Here is a 25,815-nt window from a genome sequence, read left to right on the forward strand (position 1 = left end):
CCCCTCCCAGTCCTCCTCACCCTCCTTTAGTAGCCACTCAGGGCGATAGGGAACACCAGGAGAGAACAGTGGTACAAAAGTAACGGTCAGCGCCTGTCCCGACGTGGGTTGATGCCGGTCCAGCTTCGTGTCCACATCAAGGGGGATGCCGGGGTCGACGCTGGCTGGGGACACAACTGGCGTCGGAGGGGGCATGGGTGTTGCCACTGGATTTGCCAATGGAGGTGTCATGAGGTCGACCAGCGTCAGAGCCGAAGCCGCTATCATCGAAGGCCTAGAGCCCCTAGCCGAGTCCGCAGGGCCCGAAGGCACGCCGGCAGAGTCGGGCTGCCCAAAGATCGAGTGGAGTGCTTCGTAAAATCTACGAAGTTGGGCAGGAGTCGCCCCGGCCCCTGGAAAGGGCGGGACGCGTGGGGTCGACCCAACAGGCTCCACGGGTGGAGGCGGACGACTACCTTCCGCAACCTCGCGTCGGCCGACGGAAGGGGAGAACGCTAAGAGAGACAATGCTTCTTTGCCTTCCTTATGTGCTTCGACTTACCTGAAGAAGACTTCGACGAGGAGTGGTTCGTGATGGCTCTGCAACCGGTCCCGTGGCCTCCCTCTCTCGGGACCTCGAGCGGCGCGGAGCAGACTGCCAGGCATCGAGAAGTTTTCGGGACTGCTTCCGACAAGACTTCGGGTTCATGGCCCGGCAGTCGGAGCACGACTTCGGCTCCTGGTTGCGCATCAATTTGTGACAGGAGTCGCAAGCCTTGAAGCCGGTTCAAGGACGGGACATCCCTACGTGTACCAGGAGTTAAAAGACTTGAAAAATAAGTCGACAAAAAGTCACAAAAAGAGAGTCAAAAAGTGATTTGAGGTATCGCTCTCTCTGGATCTGCACTGGTTGGCGCAGAAAAAGAAAGAAACAGACGTCAGCACGCAGGGTGGCGTCTAAGTAGATACAGTGACTTCATGCCGGCAACCACAACGCCAATGACGAACGCGGAGTCGACCGACGCGCAGGGGTACTGAGCAAGAAAAAATTCTCCGGATCCAGTCTGATACCTGGGGGTAATTCTAAGGGGAGGAATCCATAACTACTGGTATCTTTCAGAGCTGAAGGCCGCACCCTTCGGAGTCACAGCACACACCCAGACATTACATGCAAAGAGGATGAGGGTGCGGGGCCGACATCGTAGTCCTCAGGACCCCAACAACATCCAGGAAAGGGTATTTTGTCGAAAAATGTTGAGATAGGCTAAAAAGGGCAGAGGTATCTCTCTCCGGATTCGCCTGGAAGCACGGAAAGAAACAAACTGATGTCAGCGAATCGGAGGAGGGCTTATATGGACTGTGTCAACGTAATTTCCTATGGACGACGTGGTTATGGAGTCACCATATGCCCCTTACCGACTGGCAGAGGTACTGCTGTGGAAAGTTATCTGGATCCAGTCTGGCGCCTGGGTATATTTCAAAGGTAAGAAATCTGTGGCTAGATGTCTCTATCAGATTCTATGTTTACAGACCATTCTGAAACACAAACAGTTTGCCTCTGTTCCCACATGAATACAGTTTCACAAACCTCTCTAAATTGTCTGCAATTTCCTCTAGGAAACATAAAGCCAAGTAGATCAATCTGCTCCTGGCTAACCCAAAGGGTGAGATTAAGCCCAAACGCATCTAGATTGTAGAGCATATGTTTGTGATTCTGGTTGGGGCGTCTGGAATCTTGCTTATTTATTTTTTATACATATTCTTCTGTTCCACCCCAGAGATGACACTAAGAATCAAGATTGAAGTAGATTACAAGTATTGGTCAGATATGTTTTTGTTTGCAGTCACACTATATTTCTCAAACCCTATGAAATCTTCCTAGCCAAGCACAAATGCTATTTTTGAGTTTCTATGTACAGTACACTAATATAAACAACACTGAAAAATCAAAATGTAAATAAGTTGACAAAATATCAGAATTTCAGCATTAGAAAGAACATTACCACCGCCTGTATTTTGTTCAATTGTTCCTGGAGCTCTTTACAGCAGCAAATACCCATTTCACCTGTAATGCAACAAAAAGAACAGGAACAAAATCAAACATTTACTATCATTTATAGTATGAACAGTTTCAAATATTTCAAAACATTAAGTAATATTACAAACTTATTCCAACTTTGCAGGTTTTTACAGCCTTTCCAGTTCCATCACCGTTGGCATAAGCAGAGAAAAAATATGCTATGAAAGAGTGTATGTTATTTACACTTAATTTGCTTTATCATGCTGCTCCATAGTTTTGAGGCTGTATACTGCCTTTTTGTTTTAAACTTCTTTTTTGTGTTAAAAAATCTCTAAAAATTCTGAAAACACCTCTTGCATTAGGTAAATCCCACACAAATGTGACACCCAATGCTTCCTACCGACAGCGCTTAGAGGAGGAACATGGAAACTGAGGGAAGGGGCAAAAGGAGTACAAAGAAAACTCTTCAACGGTCACTGTAGGAGAGTAGGGTCTGCTTTCTATGTTCACCCCCACTTTTTGCTTTTGCTTTACTGGTTTTCGACTTGGATATGGCTGTGGGCCTGCTAATCAGACCCACAGCCCTGCTGTTCTCTCTCTAAATTGATACTATGTACTTTAGGTGCATAACCCATTTGGATAGGATCACCTTATTGGCCCCTGTACAGTGTACCTTAGGTACCTAGGGCATAGGTGTATCCTAGGCCTACCAGGGGCTGCAGCATGTATTGTGCCACCCTTGGCCTGGACTTCCATTATGACACAACTGGCTGACCACTCAGCTGGGGCAAGGTTGTGTACTCACTCCTTGCTTAGGTGTAGTATTCCTATACCTAACTTACATATAGACACATGTGTACCTATCAGCCACTCCTATGGCAGGCCTTAACAATCCTGGAGGCAGAGTGCTTGGTAGCATGTGAGATGGTGCTCTAGCATGAGCTGAGCCTGTCTGCAGCTTTCGGAACCATGTCCTTATAGCTGTTCTATGATATAGCCTACCATATACTCTTAAAGTGCCTTATAATCTTAAACGGTTACGTAACTATGGTTTGGCTTTATCGAAACATGTCGTGTAAGGTGTCTAGCACTGTGGAATAATACCCCCATGCCATTTCTGGACATGAGGATATTATTCCCCCCTTCTAGAGGGAGAGACATGTTAAAATCATACTTTACTGTTAGCCTCTGACCAAAGCCTCAGCATCACAAAATGGATGCTGCTGCCACGACACAAGTCTGACCTCCTGCTGCTGGGAGTGATCCCAGCCAGGGAGGCCTGGACAATAGGTTTCCTGCTTGGGGAGGTGCTAGCACCTCCCCAGACAGCCTTTAGTGTATTGGGGCAGGGTGGGCTGAAAGGAATGAGACATGCCTGGGGCACACAAGGTGTTCCTTGCATAGTCCAGTTCAAACCGGCGCTGGGGCTCTCCAGCCCCAGCTCTGGCGCGAAACTGGACAAAGGGAAGTGGGTGTAACCACCCCCTCCCAGGTCCCACCCATAAGGCGTGACCTAGCAGGTATCCCAGCCCCCCAGATTAGTATAAGAGTGGGAGTTGGGCCCCAGGACTTTAGATTATCCCGAACCTGCAACTTGAACAGAAACTCTGGACCTTCGACATTCGACGAAAGAAGAAGACTGAAGAATCTCCCTTGTGGCCAAGGAGTGGCTACCCTGTACAAACAGGCACCATCAAGAGACTACCCTTTGCTTTGCTATAGTTCTACGAGGGACCGACTGCAGAGCCCGACCAGAGCCTTGACTTCCAGACTTCTCCGACCCTGATCCACATCCACAGCCGAGCTGAGATCCGTGGAGGCGACGAGAGACGTGGGACCGGCTACCTGGGAAAAGTGGCTAGTATCTTCCAGCGCAGCTTCTGAGGCACCCTCGAAGTTGTGCACCGGGGATTGAGAAGCCCCAACCCCAAGCACCATCTGCACCGAAGATCAGCCCCCCACACACCACGAGTCCTGCGTGGGGCCCTTCTGCATTTTCCTGCTTGCCGCGCCTGTCCGGTTGCTTGCCCGCTGGCTAGTGGCCCTTGTGACGACGCATCCCGTAATCTTCACCGCTGGTTTGGCTCCTCCAGACTGGCTCCTGCTTCTTTGAAAAAGAGAAGCACCCCAGACCTTCCTGGTCTGCACCAGAAGCAAGTCCTCCGTTCTTCGTGGGTTCCGCTTGCCAAGGCTTGGTGAGTCCTAGTCCATCTTCGACGCCGCCGACAGCAAGAGCCTTCGTGGGACAGCTCGCCTCCTGGTCCTGGTCGTCCTCGACGTTCCCTGGTCCTCGTGGCTGCAGCGACAAGCTTCACCTTCACCTGCAATCTTCACGACATCGCCTGGTTACTTCCTGGTTCCACGTGGTCACTGGCTAGTGACCTTGACTCTGTCCCTTCTGCTTGCAGGTCTCCTTTCTTCTTGATCCCAGCCTTGGGATCCACCGGACACTCTTCACTGACTGCCTGTCAGCAACTTTCCTTCAGGCATCCATAGAAGTCCACGACGAAACCCGACGCAAGTTCACACCTATGCACCCGCAGCCTGTGGGCTAGGTAACTTGGGTACTTCGGTGCTCACAAGGGTAGTGACTATCCTAGGGTCTAGTTTCCGAGTCTCGACTCTCTAGCTGCTTCAGAAGTGTCCTTAAACTGTTAATTTCTAACAACTACTATTTCTATCGACTTTTACGCATTACGCGTGAGTGTTTCCACTCTGCACCTGAATCCCGTGGGCCTCCCATTTCCTAACTGTTGCTAGGGTAGTGTAGCCCCAGCAATTCCCTAGGCCTAGGCCTATCCTATTTCCGTGACAGTGGTCCTTATACCACTTACTTAGTATATGGTTTGCGTGGCCCCTAGGGCCTAACTGTATTACTTACCTGTGTGACTTAATGTATGCTTAAATAAGACTGTGTTGTACTTACCTCTAATCTCATAAAGAGTGCTGAGGGTTTGACTAGAATAAATACACTTTATTTTATATATATATCTGTTGTGGTGTCCTTTCATTTGGTATTCAAGGGATTATATATGGTATCACAGCTGGCTTCACATGCCATTCAGAGTTTAGCCTAAGACTGCTCTTGTCCATGCTACCACTAGGATAGCTGGTCTATAAGGTTGACTTTACAACCAATCACCATAAGGGTTGTTTGGACTGATATAAGGTGTACACTAGAATTAGTGACATCATACGTCAGGCCAAGTTCTCACATTGGTGAGCAGCGGTTGGGATCTGAGCTTGCTGTTGTAATACCATTGTAATCTTGAGATACTAAATTGAAAGATCACACAGATATTGTCTAGGTACATATAACATAGATTATAATACTTAAGTCCTACTGGACTTAGTGGTTGTAGGTTGAAGGGAGTAACACACCCTGACTACAACTACCAGAGAGGTTTAGTAGAAACAACTAGAGTAGGTAGGTGCACACACCACACCCTCACTAGATCGTGTCTCTGGGAAGAGATCAAGAAGATACTCTCTCAGGAGGGGCAGATCTGCAGAAGACCTCCTCTAGATATGATACCCTAACTTTTCAGGAGATGAGACAATTGTGTACCTCCAGGAAAATAAAACAGGGTGCAAACCCTACTCTCCTTCAGCTAAGACAACTCCTAGAGGAGTATGCTGCTCTTAAAGCCTCACAGGCAGGTACCCTAGGTACAAAGGAGGGTCTACCCACCACAGATGAGTCAGATGGGACTTCAGATGAAGAGGTAGACAGCCAGGGCCAAGTAGGAAGACTTAGCCAGGCTAACCTAAGCCTACATGGGAGTTTGCATGGGGTCCCCCCATACAGACCCCCAAGTGGGCTTACACAGAGAAGCAGGAGGGACAGATCCCCTTCAAGGGAATCCATCCACTCCCATGTCTCTAGCATCTCTAATGCTTCCTCTCATAGGGGAATAACTTCCCCTGAGAGAAAGGAGCATGAAGCCAGAATGAGGGAAGCTAATCTGAGGATTCAGAGGGAAGAACTTGCCCTTGCCAAGGAGAAGCTTGCTCTGGCTAGAGAGCAAAAGTTAAGTGGGTCAGAACCCGCTGGTGGCAGCAATATCCCTAAGGATAGAGACAGGCACTATGATAATAGAAACCTGAGCAAGATTGTCCCTCCCTACAAGTGTGGGGATGACATCCACAAATGGATAACTGCTTTGGAGAGAGTTTGCAAAGTACAGCAGGTACCCCAAAGTCAGTGGGCAGCTATCTTGTGGCTCTCCTTCTCTGAGAAAGGTAGAGGCAAGCTCCTCACAGTTAGTGATGAGGATGCAGATAATTACACTGTCCTGAAGAGTGCTCTAATTGATGGGTTTGGCCTAACCACTGAACAATACAGGTTGTTGTTCAGGGATACCCAGAAGACACAGACTCAGGACTGGACTGACTTTGTAGATTGTGCCACTAAGGCTCCAGAAGGCTGGCTAATGGGAAGTAAGGTTAAGGACTATACAGGATTGTATAATTTGATCATGAGAGAACAAATCCTTAACAACTGTCAAAACCAGCTATTGCATCAACACCCGATTGATTCTGATCTGACTTCTTCCCAAGAATTGGGAAAGAAGGCAGATAGATGGGTCAGGACTAGAGTTAAGCAGAAAAACCAGAACCAGGGCGGTGATCAGAAAAAGGCAGACCAGAAGGGTAATGATCAGAAACAAAAAGACCAGAAGTCTTCACCAGGCCCCCAAAAGGCTCAGGGGGAGAGTGGTCCCAAAAAGGATAAAAAGAAAGAAGGCCAAAAGAAACCATGGTGCAACTATTGTAAGTCCAACTCACATTCGTTTAGTGAGTGCACCAAAAAGGATAAGCCCCCAGCCACCATTGCCCCTAAGGCAACTGTACCCCCTAGTTCAGCTGTAAGTGGTGGTTCCCAGCAAAAGGGTGTAGTAGGGTTAACCCTGGGAACTGAGGAGGATTCTGGCCTAGTCAGAATACCTACTCAGGCTGTTCTGATCTGTGATGGGGACTTAGCTTTGTCCTCTACTGTAGGCTCCAGTAACCTGGGCAAGTACAGACAGACTCCTTTGATCAACCAAAGAATGGCTCAGGCCTACAGGGACACTGGGGCTAGTGTCACAATGGTGACACCTGCTTTTGTGGACCCTGGACAGATCATACTAGGTGAGAATTACCTAGTGACCAACGCTAGCAATGCCACTACCTCCCATAGTGTGGCTATTGTTAACTTCTCCTGGGGAGGGGTAACTGGCCTCAAGAAATTTGTTGTTAGTTCAGACCTTCCTGTAGAGTGTTTACTGGGCAATGATCTTGAAACTTCAGTTTGGTGTGAAGTGGAGTATAGGACCCATGCAGAAATGCTGGGGATAGATGCACATGTCCTTGCTGTGACCAGGTCACAGGCCAAAAAGTGCAACACTGAACAAGTGCTGGATCCTGAAACTATGGACCAGTCACAACCCAAGAGAAAGAGCAGTAGGGTTAAGGCTGTGCCTTCCCCCCTGCCTCAGGTGGTGGATCAGCCCTCCCAGGAGGATGATTCTGAGAGCCCTGAAGGAACTGTCCTAGAAGAACTTGAACCTGATCAGGTTGAGTTTCTTGGGACAGGGGGACCTTCAAGGGCAGATCTGAGGCAGGCTCAGTTAGACTGCCCCTCTCTTGAACCCCTCAGACAGCTGGCTGCTGCTGAGGCTGCAGGGAATGCTCAAGGTACCCATAGAGTGTATTGGGATGAAGGGCTACTGTACTCAGAGGCTAGAGACCCCAAGCCTGGTGCATCCAGGAGGTTGGTCATACCACTGAAGTTCAGAGGCTTCCTTCTTACCTTGGCCCATGATATTCCCCTTGCAGGACATTTAGGCCAGAACAAGACTTGGGACAGGCTTGTCCCTCACTTTCACTGGCCCCATATGTCAGAAGATACTAAGGAGTTTTGTCGCTCCTGTGTCACCTGCCAAGCCAGTGGCAAATCAGGTGGCACCACAAAGGCCCCCCTCATACCACTACCTGTGGTGGGGGTTCCCTTTGAAAGAGTGGGCATAGATATTGTAGGACCAATGGACCCACAAACAGCATCTGGGCACAGATTCATACTGGTGATAGTGGACCATGCCACCAGGTATCCAGAAGCTATTCCCCTGAGGAACACAACAGCTCCTGTTGTGGCAAGGGCCCTGCTTGGAGTATTCTCCAGAGTGGGCTTTCCAAAGGAGGTCATTTCTGACAGAGGTGCCAACTTCATGTCAGGATACTTGACTGCAATGTGGAAGGAGTGTGGTGTGAACTACAAGTTCACCACACCCTATCACCCACAGTGCAATGGGCTTGTTGAGAGATTCAACAAGACCCTAAAGGGAATGATAAAAGGGTTACCAGACAAGCTTAGGCGAAGATGGGACATCCTTTTACCCTGCCTTCTGTTTGCTTACAGAGAGGTCCCACAAAAGGGGGTTGGCTACATCCTTTTGAGCTTTTGTTTGGGCATCCTGTAAGAGGACCCCTGTGTTTGGTAAGGGAAGGATGGGAGAGACCTCTCAGACAACCCAAACTTGACATAGTGGATTATGTACTTGGTCTCCGCTCCAGGATGGCAGAGTATATGAAGAAGGCTTCTAAAAACCTTGAGGCAAGCCAAGAACTCCAAAAAGCTTGGCATGACCAAAAGGCTGTACTGACTGTTTACCAGCCAGGACAGAAAGTGTGGGTGTTGTAGCCAGTGGCCCCAGCAGCACTCCAAGACAAAGGGTCTGGACCCCACACTATTGTTGAGAAAAAGGGAGAAGTCACCTACTTGGTGGACCTTGGGACTCCCAGAAGCCCCCACAGGGTGCTTCATGTCAACAGATTGAAGGCATATGTTGACAGGGCAGACATGGGGCTACTCATGGCTACAGATGAGGGGCAGGAGGAAGAGAGTGACCCTCTCCCAGACCTGTTGACTCAGAACCCTGATGATGGCTCAGTTGATGGTGTGGTCTTTTCTGACAGCCTCACTGTCCATCAGCAACAGGACTGCAGGCAAGTTCTGCAGTCCTACAGACATATGTTCTCCCTGACCCAAAGTCAGACAAACTGGTGCACCCATGAGGTGGACACTGGTGACAGTCTGCCTGTGAAGAGTAAAATCTACAGGCAACCTGACCATGTCAGGGACTGCATAAAAGTTGAGGTACAAAAGATGTTGGAGCTGGGAGTCATTGAACCTTCAGAGAGCCCTTGGGCTAGTCCTGTAGTTCTGGTGCCAAAACCTCCACCCAAGATGGTAAGAGAGAGATGAGGTTTTGCGTGGATTACAGAGGTCTCAATGCTGTCACTAGGACAGATGCCCACCCAATACCTAGGGCAGATGAGCTCATTGACAGACTAGCAGCTGCTAAGTTTTTGAGCACATTTGACCTGACAGCAGGCTACTGGCAAATCAGACTAGCTGAGAGTGCAAAGGCCAAAACTGCTTTCTCGACCCCAGGAGGACATTATCAATTTGTGGTAATGCCCTTTGGTTTGAAGAATGCACCTGCCACTTTCCAAAGGTTGGTGAATCAAGTCCTTACTGGGTTGCACGATTATTGTGCAGCTTATCTTGATGATATTGCTGTCTTTAGCTCCACCTGGGAGGATCACCTGGTCCACCTGAGGAATGTTTTAGAGGCCCTGCAAAAGGCAGGCCTCACTATCAAGGCCACTAAGTGCCAGATAGGGCAGAGCAAGGTTGTATACCTAGGCCACCTAGTTGGTGGGGGTCAGGTTCATCCACTGGAGAGCAAGATCCAGACCATAAAGGACTGGACTCCTCCAACTACCCAGACTCAGGTCAGAGCTTTCTTGGGCCTGACTGGGTACTACAGAAAGTTTGTTAAGAACTATGGGTCCATTGTGACACCACTTAATGACTTGACCTCCAAGAAGATGCCAAAGAAAGTTCAGTGGACAGTAAGCTGTCAAAAAGCATGTGATGACCTGAAGCAGGCCATGTGCAGTGCACCTATTCTGAAAAGTCCAGACTACTCCAAAGAGTTCATTGTCCAGACAGGTGCTTCTGAGTTAGGTGTGGGAGCTGTTCTTTCACAACTGAATGTAGATGGTCAAGACCAGCCCATTGCTTTTATAAGTAGAAGGCTGACCCCTAGAGAGAAACGTTGGTCAGCTATTGAGAGGGAGGCCTTTGCTGTGGTTTGGGCCCTGAAGAAGCTGAGGCCATACTTGTTTGGCACTCACTTCAAGATTCAGACAGACCATAAGCCCCTCTTGTGGCTAAATCAGATGAAGGGTGAAAATCCCAAACTTCTTAGGTGGTCCATTTCCCTACAGGGGATGGACTTCACAGTGGAACATAGACCTGGGACTGACCATGCCAATGCAGATGGACTCTCCAGATATTTCCACTTAGAACATGAAGACTCAACTGGTCAAGGTTAGTTTAATGTCCCTAAGTTGGGGGGGGGGGGGGGGGGGGGGGTTGTGTAGGAGAGTAGGGTCTGCTTTCTATGTTCACCCCCACTTTTTGCTTTTGCTTTACTGGTTTTCGACTTAGATATGGCTGTGGGCCTGCTAATCAGACCCACAGCCCTGCTGTTCTCTCTCTAAATTGATACTATGTACTTTAGGTGCATAACCCATTTGGATAGGATCACCTTATTGCCCCCTGTACAGTGTACCTTAGGTACCCAGGGCATAGGTGTATCCTAGGCCTACCAGGGGCTGCAGCATGTATTGTGCCACCCCTGGCCTGGCCTTCCATTATGACACAACTGGCTGACCACTCAGCTGGGGCAAGGTTGTGTACTCACTCCTTGCTTAGGTGTAGTATTCCTATACCTAACTTACATATAGACACATGTGTACCTATCAGCCACTCCTATGGCAGGCCTTAACAATCCTGGAGGCAGAGTGCTTGGTAGCATGTGAGATGGTGCTCTAGCATGAGCTGAGCCTGTCTGCAGCTTTCGGAACCATGTCCTTATAGCTGTTCTATGATATATCCTACCATATACTCTTAAAGTGCCTTATAATCTTAAACGGTTATGGTAACTATGGTTTGGCTTTATCGAAACATGTCGTGTAAGGTGTCTAACACTGTGGAATAATACCCCCATACCATTTCTGGACATGAGGATATTATTCCCCCCTTCTAGAGGGAGAGACATGTTAAAATCATACTTTACTGTTAGTCTCTGACCAAAGCCTCAGCATCACAAAATGGATGCTGCTGCCACGACACAAGTCTGACCTCCTGCTGCTGGGAGTGATCCCAGCCAGGGAGGCCTGGACAATAGGTTTCCTGCTTGGGGAGGTGCTAGCACCTCCCCAGACAGCCTTTAGTGTGTTGGGGCAGGTTGGGCTGAAAGGAATGAGACATGCCTGGGGCACACAAGGTGTTCCTTGCATAGTCCAGTTCAAACCGGCGCTGGGGCTCTCCAGCCCCAGCTCTGGCGCGAAACTGGACAAAGGGAAGTGGGTGTAACCACCCCCTCCCAGGTCCCACCCATAAGGCGTGACCTAGCAGGTATCCCAGCCCCCCAGATTAGTATAAGAGTGGGAGTTGGGCCCCAGGACTTTAGATTATCCTGAACCTGCAACTTGAACAGAAACTCTGGACCTTCGACGAAAGAAGAAGACTGAAGAATCTCCCTTGTGTCCAAGGTGTGGCTACCCTGTGCAAACAGGCACCATCAAGAGACTACCCTTTGCTTTGCTAAAGTTCTACGAGGGACCGACTGCAGAGCCCGACCAGAGCCTTGACTTCCAGACTTCTCCGACCCTGATCCACATCCACAGCAGAGCTGAGATCCGTGGAGGCGACGAGAGACGTGGGACCGGCTACCTGGGAAAAGTGGCTAGTATCTTCCAGCGCAGCTTCTGAGGCACCCTCGAAGTTGTGCACCGGGGATTGAGAAGCCCCAACACCAAGCACCATCTGCACCGAAGATCAGCCCCCCACACTCCACGAGTCCTGCGTGGGGCCCTTCTGCATTTTCCTGCTTGCCGCGCCTGTCCGGTTGCTTGCCCGCTGGCTAGTGGCCTTTGTGACGACGCATCCCGTAATCTTCACCGCTGGTTTGGCTCCTCCAGACTGGCCCCTGCATCTTTGAAAAAGAGAAGCACCCCAGACCTTCCTGGTCTGCACCAGAAGCAAGTCCTCCGTTCTTCGTGGGTTCCGCTTGCCAAGGCTTGGTGAGTCCTAGTCCAACTTCGACGCCGCCGACAGCAAGAGCCTTCGTGGGACAGCTCGCCTCCTGGTCCTGGTCGTCCTCGACGTTCTCTGGTCCTCGTGGCTGCAGCGACAAGCTTCACCTTCACCTGCAATCTTCACAACATCGCCTGGTTCCTTCCTGGTTCCACGTGGTCACTGGCTAGTGACCTTGACTCTGTCCCTTCTGCTTGCAGGTCTCCTTTCTTCTTGATCCCAGCCTTGGGATCCACCGGACACTCTTCACTGACTGCCTGTCAGCAACTTTCCTTCAGGCATCCATAGAAGTCCACGACGAAACCCGACGCAAGTTCACACCTATGCACCCGCAGCCTGTGGGCTAGGTAACTTGGGTACTTCGGTGCTCACAAGGGTAGTGACTATCCTAGGGTCTAGTTTCCGAGTCTCGACTCTCTAGCTGCTTCAGAAGTGTCCTTAAACTGTTAATTTCTAACAACTACTATTTCTATCGACTTTTACGCATTACGCGTGAGTGTTTCCACTCTGCACCTGAATCCCGTGGGCCTCCCACTTCCTAACTGTTGCTAGGGTAGTGTAGCCCCAGCGATTCCCTAGGCCTAGGCCTATCCTATTTCCGTGACAGTGGTCCTTATACCACTTACTTAGTATATGGTTTGCGTGGCCCCTAGGGCCTAACTGTATTACTTACCTGTGTGACTTAATGTATGCTTAAATAAGACTGTGTTATATTTACCTCTAATCTCATAAAGAGTGCTGAGTGTTTGACTAGAATAAATACACTTTATTTTATATATACATCTGTTGTGGTGTCCTTTCATTTGGTATTCAAGGGATTATATATGGTATCACAGCTGGCTTCACATGCCATTCAGAGTTTAGCCTAAGACTGCTCTTGTCCATGCTACCACTAGGATAGCTGGTCTATAAGGTTGACTTTACAACCAATCACCATAAGGGTTGTTTGGACTGATATAAGGTGTACACTAGAACTAGTGACATCATACATCAGGCCAACTTCTCACAGTCACTACTTCAGGACTCAGTTTATCTATTCCTCATCTCCCCAACAAAAGGCAACATTGAATGAAGGCAACCAATCTGAATAATTCTACATGTATATTGCAGAACTCCTCCGGATAACAAAACATCAAGTTCTCTCTTTGTGAAACTCAAAGCATTATTGTGCCTCTTTAACAGGCATAAACACTAGGACAGTGTGCCTCAACGTAGGACAAAACTATGCGATGCATGAAATTTCACTCCTTATAATTCCTGAACTCTTTGAGTAGATATATGTTCACATCGTGCAACAATGGAATCCTGAAATCCTTGAAGCATAAATCACTTCATCATGCCACCACTCTCGTTACTGCTGCTCTCTGAATATATTCACCAAGCTTTACAAGTTCTCATTTCAGGTCACATTTTAGTAAGTTTCCATTAGGGCCATCTCTGGTTCTCCCTTATTTTAGCCTAACTGCACGTTGCAGGCCGCTTTCCACAGCCGCTCATTTATTTTTGTGCTATGATATTATTTTAGAAATACGCTGTACATTTGGTTATTGGGATTCAGTCTGAACATTTCGTATAAGGTTGAAGAACACCGTGAACTGTTTTTCTGTGCTCGGTAAAACAACTGCCCATAACGTTTTAGACACAAAACAGAGGCACAGTTTCTGTTTTCCAATACAGCACTTCAGATCATATAAACCGGACTTGCCCTATGGAAAACAATGAGGAGGATTCTAGCAGAGGGGAAAGGTCTTGAAACGAATGTACCAGCCTTGCGCAACCTGAGAAGCGGACCAGCTAACTTCAAATTCCAGGTATTGGGTCCGGTGCAAATCCCATTTATCACTGATATATCCTTGTGCTTACATAGTGAGGGTAGGCTTAGGCAGATATATCATTTACCATGGAAGGGTTTTTTATTGTATACAATTTGCTCGTAATGCTGATTACTTTGCTCAGTTGTATATCTTTTTTAAGCGCAGCACAACTGCTTCATAAAAGAGCTCGACAGTTTCAATAAATATTGTAAACTTTCCTCATGTCTTTCTTTTTGCTTAAGAGGGAGGAACAAAAGATGAAGATCTGTTTCCACGGTTCCCTTGGTGACTAGAGAGTTGTGTTCTAGGTTGCCATTTCACCTGTTACTCTGGAAAGGTTAGGAGGGCAGGTAAGGCGCTGTGAGCTAGTCGGATTTGGGCCCATAGGCACTGATGTTGTATGGTGATTTAACCCCTACATTCTGACGTCCTGTGATCCCAGGCACAGTTCTGTTTCCAAACAGAATGCCTGAAACATGGCGGTGCTGGTGTGGTACTTATTTCACGGATCACCCGAGTAGTACTTTTATGTAAACATAATAGGTTGTTACATCTACCACCAGAGACATCCGTGGTGTTGGTGATTCATCTGCCATAGTATTTTAGGAAACACCCAATTCTGTTGGTTATTCAAGCTTGAACCTTAAAAATGATAATCCATTGTTGTGTTTGCACTTTGTTTCCACATCTGTTCTGATCATGGCGCAGCAAAAGTCTGTCCCCATTGCAGACATGCTGTCCATGCACAGGTAACTTTCCATGGACTTACTAATGCAGGTGGTAACTTTTTTTTCCCCTGGTTGAAGCCCACAATGGCTATCGCTTTGAAGTCTTTTATTGTTGGGTCAATTTTACAGCTGTGGATGCCCAAACCAACACATTTCCTAAATACACAATTGTTGCACCACCACAGGCATCCAGAGCATACATACACATAGAAATACCACTTTCACATTGGGAACATCAAGCTTGGCTCCTAGTCTCCACTCCACAAATACCTGCACCAGTATACGCAGGTTCCCTTAGTAATGAAGGGACCACCTGGCAAGCATTAGCTGGTTATACACTATTCCTTAATTTAGAAATCTGAAACCTCAAGAGCTACAACAAATATACAATGGTCTAGTCAGACTATACAAACACTTAACTTTGTATGTTTCGCGCACCTTTTTGGTTGTCCCAGTAATTGGCCAACAAGAAGTCCTGTAATTGTTTAGTCAATTGAGGCACCAAATAAGTATCAAATTTCTGATACACATTCTCCTCGTTCATTTCAGGACTCAACTGACAAGCAATTAGAGAAAGGAGGGTGTTCTGATCGCAGACAGGAAGAGTAGGTGGAACTGAAAAGGGTCTCACAATGCTCACATGACTGGAAGATTTAAGAAGGAGAAATCTTCTCTGTTTAAACCACAATTTCAAAAAAAGTAAGTTGCGGCTATAACCACAAACTGTGCCACAAACACTGAGAACTCGGCTCATGAACAGGAGTTGGGCAGTGACTTTCCTCAACAGCGTGACATAAGTCACTATAGTTAGTGTGCAGGAATCTCCAGGAGTTTCTCACAGTGAGAGAAACTAATAACTTTGCTACAGTTGAAGCTCCAGCTAGGTGGGTAGCCCCTCCAGATAGATAATAATTTGTATATACAAATTGAGGTTGACCTACAGCGCACAATTAAAGTAATATTCTGGGAGAATTTAACACTATCTTCGGAGGTCCATTGACCCCCGCAGTCTTTCCAAATATCCCTATAAGGTGAGGATGTAATAATTCCATCCTTTTCTGCGCTTGTCCTTGAATGTCAAACAAGCATATGCAGCAAAATGGTGCTTGCACAAGCTCCGGCTTTATATTGTAATAATGTCGGCTTGGATAAGGACTCTAACTTAATACTCATAAGGTCCAGCCCGCCAGTGCAAGCTCAATACCACATTAAGCGGAATGCTAAAGCTTGTTAGAGAAATACATTCTCACTTGGAGCACCAGGGTGTCATTGAACCCTGTATCCCTCAAATGAATAATCCTCTTTCTCCTGTCTTAAAATAGGATAATTCATATTGCATAGTCTTAGACTGCAAACAGTTAAACAGTCATACATGCACGTTTGCAATACAAAACACACACAGTAAGGCAGAAATAAACAATATAGTCCATAAAAAGTATAAAAAACACCTTGGATATTTCCAATGTGTTTTTTTCTGCCAAAATCTTGCACCTGAAAGTAAAGATTAGACAGCCTTCTCGGCACTCAGCTTTCAGGGTAGTTTTTGATGTTTGCCTATAGGCAATAAGAGCAGTCCCGGACTGTTTGCAGTCCGTATAGCGTCAATTCTACACAATACTGACCCTGATGCATCGTCCTATGTGGATAGGATCTACCTGACAGACAAACTCAACATACACTTCAGAGTAGATTGTGTTTAAGTTTCACTCAGTTGGGCTACAAGTTCAACTTTAAGAAATCTAATATAGCATTTCTAGGTGACCTTTTCTTGGGATATGAACGTACTTATGAGGGGAAGTGTCTTGCCCTTCACCTTTTGGAGAAATGTGCACAGCTGCAGCCTCAAAACACAATAAACAAATTACATTTCTTGTTAGAATTTCTTCATTTTGGAAGAACTAATATAACTGATTATGCACAATGCATTAACTCACTATGAATTGATACACCCTGATTTTTCCAGTTCTCACTGGGCATCAGAACACAGATACACTCAGATCTTTACAATCTGACTGCCTTCCAACATGTCACTTACATACATGGGTACATACCACAAACTTATTGTAGGAAGGTAGGATCGTTCTAGCATGTTTACCTCCACTTTGTGCCTGGTGTCAGTGTGTTTCTGACAGAGTCTGGTGAGATCCTGCTAATCAGGACCCAAGCAACTGTTCGTTCTCCCCTAATTTGACATGTGAAGTACTTTGGTACCTCCCCAATTGGCTACTGCTGTGCCCTTGTAAGTCCCTAGCATATGGTACTGAGGTACACAGGGTAAAGGTACACCAGGGGTCTCCCATGGTCTGCAGCATGTATTATGCCACCCATGGGAGTCCACTTAAACTGTGAATACAGGCCTGCCATTGCAGCCTCTTTGAGTTGGTGCTTGCAACTCTCACAACAGATATACCTTTCCTTATGTCTGAGGTCACAGCACCTAAAGAACAATTTACTTACCTTCGGTAAGGATATATCTGTAAGAAACATAGATTAGTTATAGATTCCTTACCCTAGAATTACACCCAGGCGTCAAACTGGATCCGGAAAGTTTTTTTCGTCAGCAGTACCTCTGTGCGTCGGAAGGTGGCGTCGGTCGGCTCCGTGTCCGTCGTTAGCGTCGCGGTCGCGGGGATGATGTTCCGGTAGCTACTTAGATGCCGCCCTCGCACACTGATGTCAGTTCTTTCTTTTTCTACGCTAGCCAGCGCAGATCTGGAGAGAGCGGTACCTCCAGTCACTTTTTGAGCGACTTTTGTCGACGTTTTTTTGAGTCCTAACGACTCCTGGTGCACGTAGGGATGCCCGGCTTCAAGGCTTGCGGTTCCTGTTCCCGACTGATGTCTGTTACGGATCCGCACTGCATTTGCCTCTTTTGCCTGGAGCGCGACCACGGCCCCAAGTTGTGCTCCGACTGCCAGTCGATGACTTTGAAGGCTTTGCATGAGCGGTCCCGAAAGCTTCTTAAGTGTCGGCAGTCGGCTCCGCACCGTTCGAGGTCCCGGTCGCGAGAGACCAGTCGCGGAGCCATCACCACTTATCCTCCAAGTCTTCGCACTCGGGTCAGGTAAGTCGAAGCACAAGAAGAAGTCGAAGAAGCATTGTCGCTCTTCGACTTCTGAACGTCAGCCGGCGGACAAGACGAGGGATGCGGGCGGTGACCCTCCCGCTGCTCCGCATGCAGGGCCGATTCTGAGTTTTCCTCCCTTACCAGGACCTGGAGCGAACCCTGCCTAGATTAATCAATTTTACGAGGTGATGCATGCCATCTTTGGGCAGCCCGAACCCTCCGACACGCCTTCGGGCCCTATGGACTCGGTTGGGGGTCCTAGACCTTCTCCGCAGGCAGCTCCGGCACCACAGGGCCCCAATGGATCCAGGCCTGGATCTGGATTGGTGCAGGTTCACCTCATTACACCTCCACCGGCGCCGCTTCCTCCGGCACCACACGTGCATTCGCCACCGGTCGTGCCCCCGACTGGCGTCGCCCCCGGCCTCCATCCTGACATGGACCGGAGCCGGATCGGCATCGCCCGAAGTTGGATCCTGCGCAGAGTGGGGTTTTTGTGCCCCCGTTCACTCCTGGGGTCCCTTTCAGGCCAGATTGGCACCAAGAAGATGAGGAGGAGGACTGGGAGGGGTCAGATGACCCTCTGACCGACCAGTTGGAGTATTATCCGCACTGGAGAGAGGACCTGGGGGATGCCAGTGGTCTTGATACCTCCCCTGACCTTGGCATGTTGTCTCCTCCTACTGTGGCTACAGAGGAGGGAGCGTCATACACAGTGGTGTTGCATAGAGCGGACACGGCTCTCCACCTGTGTGAGAAGTTGGCCTGATGTATGATGTCACTAGTTCTAGTGTACACATTGTATCAGTCCAAACAACCCTTATGGTGATTGGTTGTAAAGTCATCCTTATAGACCAGCTATCCTAGTGGTAGCATGGACAAGAGCAGTCTTAGGCTAAACTCTGTATGGCATGTGAAGCCAGCTGTTATACCATTTGCAACCCCTTGAATATCAAATGAAAGGACACCACAACAGATATATTATAAATATAGAATGTATTTATTCTAGTCAAAACACCCTCAGCACTCTTTATGAGATTCGAGGTAAGTACAACACAGTCTTATTTAAGCATACATAAGTCACACAGGTAAGTAATACCATCATCATCATGAATAACTTTATTTCGGTCAGAAGACCATAAAAGTACAATAAAATATATACAAGTACAGAGATAAGATCATAAATACAAGAAACAATTTAAAGAAGTTATTAAACAGTAGGTTATCATGATTATTTAACAGTAAAAAAGAAAAAGATGCAAGCTAAAAAAAAAAAAAAACATTTCTTTAAATAAAACTCATCCTTCTCCGCCACATACCATATAAAAAGCGGGAAACTGCATAAACAATAAGAGGATCAGTATCATACGTTAAAACTCTACAAGCTTGTGCACATTGTCTGAGCCCCAAATTTTTGCACAGGGGAATAAGCCAACATTTTCTAATCATCCTGTAAGCTGGACAGAAAAACATAATATGGGTAATATCTTCAATACAAGTTTTACAAACTGGGCAAGTGCCCTCCACCTGTTTTTCCCATCTGGATGTTAGCGCCCCGATTGGGAGAGTACCATGTCTCATCTGAATATATATTTTCTTGCTAGAGGAGGTTGTACTAAATCCAGAAATACCTCCAGCCTAGAGTCAGTTTTCACCATTAAAAATTCAGAGGTCAACCTACCCAAGGTAGTCGAGCAGCATAGAATTCTGGAATTGTAAGATCTAACAGCCGCCAATATCTCGGACCTTTGAGTCCTCACGCAGCTAGTACCCGGAGAATCCCAAAGATGAGGCAAACCAACTTGATAGAGGAAGGTCTTGATATGGAGTAGCCATGGTATTTTCTTATAGTTTAACTGTCCCCGGATTGCATTAAATTCCGCTCTGAAAATTGCAAGTTCAGGGACAGACCAAAGCCTTCACCAATAAAGTAATGGTCGTACAGCCGCCAATTCACGGACGGATTCCAGATCCATGTCCAGGCGTGCTCTGGGGAAGACCAACCGGAGCACGCATAAAAGCCTGTTCTACCTTCCGGAAATTGGATGTGTTTGTATGGCCCCAAAGTTCAGCAGCATACAAGGCTGCTGACCTCACCTGTGTTCTATAGATCTCTAGTACAGGGGTGACAGGTTTAAATATAGAGATTCTATGGAATCTACCGATACCCCCCGTTATCTGAGATAGCCTCAGGGAGGATTTGGCTATTTGAGCATCCCATACGAAGTGCTCAGTCAGCGTGACTCCCAAATATATGAAGGTCTTAACTCTTTCTAAGGGAACGCCACCTAGTGCAGGGTTCGGGCGTGTGTGCCTCGGGGGATTGAAGATCATAAACTTAGTTTTCCCCAGATTGATCTCCAATCCCCTCGAGGCATAAAAGGTCATAAACCCATCCAGAACCCGCTGGATGCCCGATGATGTCCGCGACAGCAACAATGTGTCGTCCGCGAACATCAGAGCGGGCACCCGACCAGAAGCCAAAAACGGGGCATCAGAATCCCTAAGACTATTTAGTTCGTCAATCAATCCATTTACATATAGACTGAACAGTGTAGGGGCCAGTACACAACCCTGACGTACCCCCCGAGTTACAGGGAAACGAGCTGATGGCTCCCCATTCTTCCCACACCTCACCTGTGCGAAGTTCCCTGTATGGAGATGAACCAACACATCAAGTAGGTAGGGTGGGAGGCCAAGTTCCTTCAGTACCATCCAAAGTTTCTCCCTAGGGACCAGATCGAATGCGGCTCGCAGGTCCACAAAAACAAGGTAGAGGCTGCCACCCTCCACTCTTGCAGTTTTCCAATACAGGACCTGGAGCCGAAAGATCTGGTCCAAGGTAGAAATGCCCGTTCTAAAACCGGCTTGTAAGGGAGTCAATATTTTGTTCACCTCCGTCGAGTCTAATAATCTATTCAAAAGAATTCGGCCCAACAGTTTTTGAGTGGTGTCCAGCAAACTAATGGGTCTGTAATTGGATGGGACTAATGGACAACCCTTCTTAAAAATTGGAACAATCTCGGCTCCAAGCCAAGTGTCCGGCAGCTCGGAACCTTGCAGAACCGCATTAAACAGCACAGTCAGGTATGGAGCCCAGATTTTAGGTTGGGAATGGAAAAGGTCACCCGGAAGCTTATCAAGTCCAGGTGCTTTATTTAAGGGCAATCCCTCAATTACAGATTTCACTTCTTTAAAAGAAATTGGGTCTGAATACATAGCCTCGTTCCCAACATGAGGATCGTATAAGCTAGTCCCCAATCCCGGATAACTATGGTCGGAGGGGGAATCCAAAAATACAACAATCCCTTGGGATGGTATGTTACCCTGTTCCTGGGACACAGGAGCCCTCAACTCGGGACTTGAATAAAGTTCTTTAAAATGCGCCTCCCAGACCAAGGGAGCAATATTAGGGACCCCTTCCTCCCGATCACCTCTCAATGTTGAAGAGGCGATGGCCCAAAAAGTCTTGGTATCCTTGGAAAGGAGTGCTTGCCTCAAATCATTCCATCTGGATTCCTCCCACTCTCTCTTAGCCCTGATCAATTCCTTCTTATAGAGTATTCTAGATGTTCTAATTTTAGATGTAGCCTTGGATTTAATTGCTGCAAGCATGTCTCTCTTTGCCGCTTTGCAGGCATGGTCATACCAGGAATGTGTTCTGGGCCTTGACTGCCGAGTCCCGGCAACTGGATAAAATATCTCACCTAGACTCGTAGTCTGCTTCCTATGTATCTCTGTAGCCTGCCTAGGAGAGACAAGACCCCCCATTTCACTAATACGTGGAATGGCAATCTGGTAAATCGCTGTAAGACGAGTCGGTGAGTCCAGACATGTTGGCCATTTGACCCTTCTCCTATTATTAGATATAATAAAAGGTGGTGCGGACAGCTTTGTACTTGGATCTGGGTTAGATAAACCAAATGCACCGGGCTTAAACGTCAGAACCAGGGCATTATGGTCACTATCATGTCTAATAACAACCCTGAAATCTTTGAGCTTATCCCAGTGTTTAGCTTCCAGTAAAATATAGTCTAAAATAGATTTACAATTAGACCTGTTAAATGTGGGTAGGCCAGAGCTAGCATTATCAAACCTTCCATTGCACGCCCATAAGGACATTGCAAGTGTGAAGGATTTGATTTGCAATACCAGCTTGGTCCAAGCCCTTACTGGAGTAATTGCAGGGACTGGAATGCACCCAAGCGAATCAACTTCATCATGATTGCCATAATCAGGAATACTCAGAGGTTCATACTGGCAATTGAAATCACCACCCAGAATTATCGTTATAGAGGGATCAAGAGACTGAATGAAAAGATCAAGTGTAGTAATAGTGCTTGATTCATTCCCATTCGTAGTGGGCCTAGAAAAAATATTTATAATGGCCATTCGTGACTTATCAGGAAGGATTAGAAGAACACATTGGATATCTGGGGAATTTGTTCCGATCTGGGTGGCCTGTATACCCAAATGAGTTCCTACCCAGATAGACAGGCCACCCGAGGGACGGCCCTTACCCCTAGAAACTGCGGGAATATCAAAGGTCGCAAAACCATGACATACACTCCCTTCCAGGGCCCAGGTCTCTTGCATCAGGCAAATATTATACTTTGCCATGAAGATGAACCACTCCGGCACTAATAATTTATTCTTTAATCCTGCTATGTTCCATGAGAGGATCTTTATACACCCTTGCTTCAAATTTTCAGAGCCTTGCTCACTCCCCTGTTCTTTTAAGGGTGCCTGATCTCGAGTGTCTTCTATTCTCTTTAGTACCCTCCCAGTATCAATAGGGCAAGGATCATCGCCAGAGGGTAGGGATGGAGTATTCTCCACTAATCCAGAACCACCCATATATTCGCTGATGTTCGGTTCTGAGATGGGGGTTTCAGTGTGAGTCAGTCAGTCAACCTCCTCTAGGACACTAAACCTGTTCCGATGGGCAAATGACTGGAGGGGCGGAATAGGATTTGAGGGACATTCCAAGGATGACTTCCAATATCGGGACCCATTGGGTAGCAAGTACTGATTCCTATCATATTGGGGCCTCTGTATACAATTCGGATTAAAATTTGAAGCAGGGTAGAAATAAGACAAATGCAGGGGAAATATCTGGGAATTCCGCCAGAGAGGGGTTCTACAGATATAATCCACTGCAGCAGGGTCCCTAAAGTTTATTGTTATAGCATCTCTTGCCACTGTTTTGGGACCCCTTCCTATCCAATCAATTCTTCTTACCAACAAAATTTCCCCTGAAATGTTAGGAGGGAGAGGTCTATTTATACTTAACCAATGAATACATTTATTTTTAAGATCACTCTCATATTCTTTTTGTCCCTCTCTAAGGGCCGGGACACCTACTAAAACTACCACATAAGGTTGTGCTTCTGGGGGCAGGTTTATTGAAGGCAACTGGGGAGAAACTGCCCTAGACTCCTCAGATCTCTATAACATAGGTGTGGCAGTTTTTGACAGAATTGCATCCTCCTTGGAATGTAGTCTATGATTATCAGATAGATCCCTTGTGTAAGTAATACAGTTAGGCCCTAGGGGCCACGCAAACCATATACTAAGTAAGTGGTATAAGAACCACTGTCACGAACACAGGTTAGGCCTAGGCCTAGGGAATCGCTGGGGCTACACTATCCTATCAATTGCTAGACAGTGGGAGGCCCACGGGATTCAGGTGCAGAGTGGAAACACTCATGCCTAATGCGTTAAAGTCGATAGAAATAGTAGTATTTAGAAATTAAGAGTTTTAGGACACTTCGGAAGGAACTAGGAGTTAGAGACTTGGAAACTAGACACTTGGATAGTCAATACCCTTGTGAGCACCGGAGTACTCAAGTTACCTAGCCCACGGGCTGCGGGTGCATAGGTGTGAACTTGCGTCGGGTTTCGTCGTCGACTCCTATGGATGCCTGAAGAAAGTTGCTGACAGGCAGTCAGTGAAGAGTGTCCGGTGGATTCCAAGGATGGAATCAGGAAGGAGGATACCTGCAAGCAGAGGGGACAGAGTCTAGGTCACCAGCCAGGAGCCGGGAAGGAAACAGGCAATGTCGTGAAGATGCAGGTGAAGAGGTGAAGCTTGTCGCAGCAGCCACGGGTACCAGGAGGCGTCGAGGACGACCAGAACCAGGAGTCGAGCTGTCCCACGAAGGCTCTTGCTGTCGGCGGCGTGGATGTCGAGTTGGGACACAACAAGCCTTGGCAAGCGCAAGCCACGCAGATTGAAGGATTCGCTTCTGTTGCAGACCAGGAAGGACTGGGGTGCTTCTCTTTTGCAGGGAAGCAATGTAGGAGAGTAGGGTCTGCTTTCTATGTTCACCCCCACTTTTTGCTTTTGCTTTACTGGTTTTCGACTTAGATGTGGCTGTGGGCCTGCTAATCAGACCCACAGCCCTGCTGTTCTCTCTCTAAATTAATACTATGTACTTTAGGTGCATAACCCATTTGGATAGGATCACCTTATTGGCCCCTGTATAGTGTACCCTAGGTACCCAGGGCATAGGTGTACCCTAGGCCTACCAGGGGCTGCAGCATGTATTATGCCACCCCTGGCCTGGCCTTCCATTTTGACACAACTGGCTGATCACTCAGCTGGGGCAAGGTCGTGTAATCACCCCTTGCTTAGGTGTAGTATTCCTATACCTAACTTACATATAGACACATGTGTACCTATCAGTCACTCCTATGGCAGGCCTTGACAATCCTGGAGGCAGAGTGCTTGGTAACATGTGAGATGGTGCTCTAGCATGAGCTGAGCCTGTCTGCAGCTTTCGGAACCTTGTCCTTATAGCTGTTCTATGATATAGCCTACCATATACTCTTAAAGTGCCTTATAATCTTAGACGGTTATGGTAACTATGGTTTGGCTTTATCGAAACATGTCGTGTAAGGTGTCTAACACTGTGGAATAATACCCCCATGCCATTTCTGGACATGAGAATATTATTCCCCCCTTCTAGAGGGAAAGACATGTTAAAATCATACTTCAACTGTTAGCCTCTGACCAAAGCCTCAGCATCACAAAATGGATGCTGCTGCCACGACACAAGTCTGACCTCCTGCAGCTGGGAGTGATCCCAGCCAGGGAGGCCTGGACAATAGGTTTCCTGCTTGGGGAGGTGCTAGCACCTCCCCAGACAGCCTTTAGTGTATTGGGGCAGGGTGGGCTGAAAGGAATGAGACATGCCTGGGGCACACAAGGTGTTCCTTGCATAGTCCAGTTCAAACCGGCGCTGGGGCACTCCAGCCCCAGCTCTGGCGCGAACCTGGACAAAGGGAAGTGGGTGTAACCACCCCCCCCCAGGTCCCACCCATAAGGCGTGACCTAGCAGGTATCCCAGCCCCCCAGATTAGTATAAGAGTGGGAGTTGGGCCTCAAGACTTTAGATTATCCTGAACCTGCAAAACTGAACAGAAACTCTGGACCTTCGACATTCGACGAAAGAAGAAGACTGAAGAATCTCCCTTGTAGCCAAGGAGTGGCTACCCTGTGCAAACAGGCACCATCAAGAGACTACCCTTTGCTTTGTGAACGTTCTACGAGGAACCGACTGCAGAGCCCGACCAGAGCCTTGATTTCCAGACTTCTCCGACCCTCATCCACATCTGCAGCAGAGCTGAGATCCGTGGAGGCGACGAGCGACGTGGGACCGGCTACCTGGGAAAAGTGGCTAGTAACTTACAGCGCAGCTTCTGAGGTACCCTCGAAGTTGTGCACCGGGGATTGAGAAGCCCCAACCCCAAGCACCATCTGCACCGAAGACCAGCCCCCCACACTCCACGAGTCCTGCGTGGGGCCCTTCAGCATTTTCCTGCTTGCCCTGTCTGTCCGGTTGCTTGCCCGCTGGCTAGTGGCCTTTGTGACGACGCACCCTGAAATCTTCTGCGCTGGTTTGGCTCCTCCAGACTGGCTCCCGCTTCTCTGCAAAGAAGAAGCACCCCAGACCTTCCTGGTCTGCACCAGAAGCAAGTCCTTCGTTCTTCGTGGGTTCCGCTTGCCAAGGCTTGGTGAGCCCTAGTCCAACTTCGACGCCGCCGACAGC

At 47.8% G+C, this 25,815-nt stretch overlaps 1 protein-coding gene across 2 annotated transcripts in view; it reads right to left on the minus strand.

Moving 5' to 3' along the window:
- TDRD1 (tudor domain containing 1) overlaps positions 1 to 25,815 on the minus strand; it is a 1,654,170-nt gene that overhangs the window by 58,345 nt on the left and 1,570,010 nt on the right. For both annotated transcript variants that reach the window (XM_085603291.1, XM_085603292.1), the window contains one exon: positions 1,983 to 2,044. In XM_085603291.1, the coding sequence (XP_085459417.1) occupies positions 1,983 to 2,044 (62 nt within the window). The remainder of the gene's footprint in view (positions 1 to 1,982; positions 2,045 to 25,815) is intronic.

This window comes from Triturus cristatus, chromosome 1_2 (genome assembly GCF_964204655.1).
Source record: "Triturus cristatus chromosome 1_2, aTriCri1.1, whole genome shotgun sequence".
Lineage (NCBI taxonomy): Eukaryota > Metazoa > Chordata > Amphibia > Caudata > Salamandridae > Triturus > Triturus cristatus.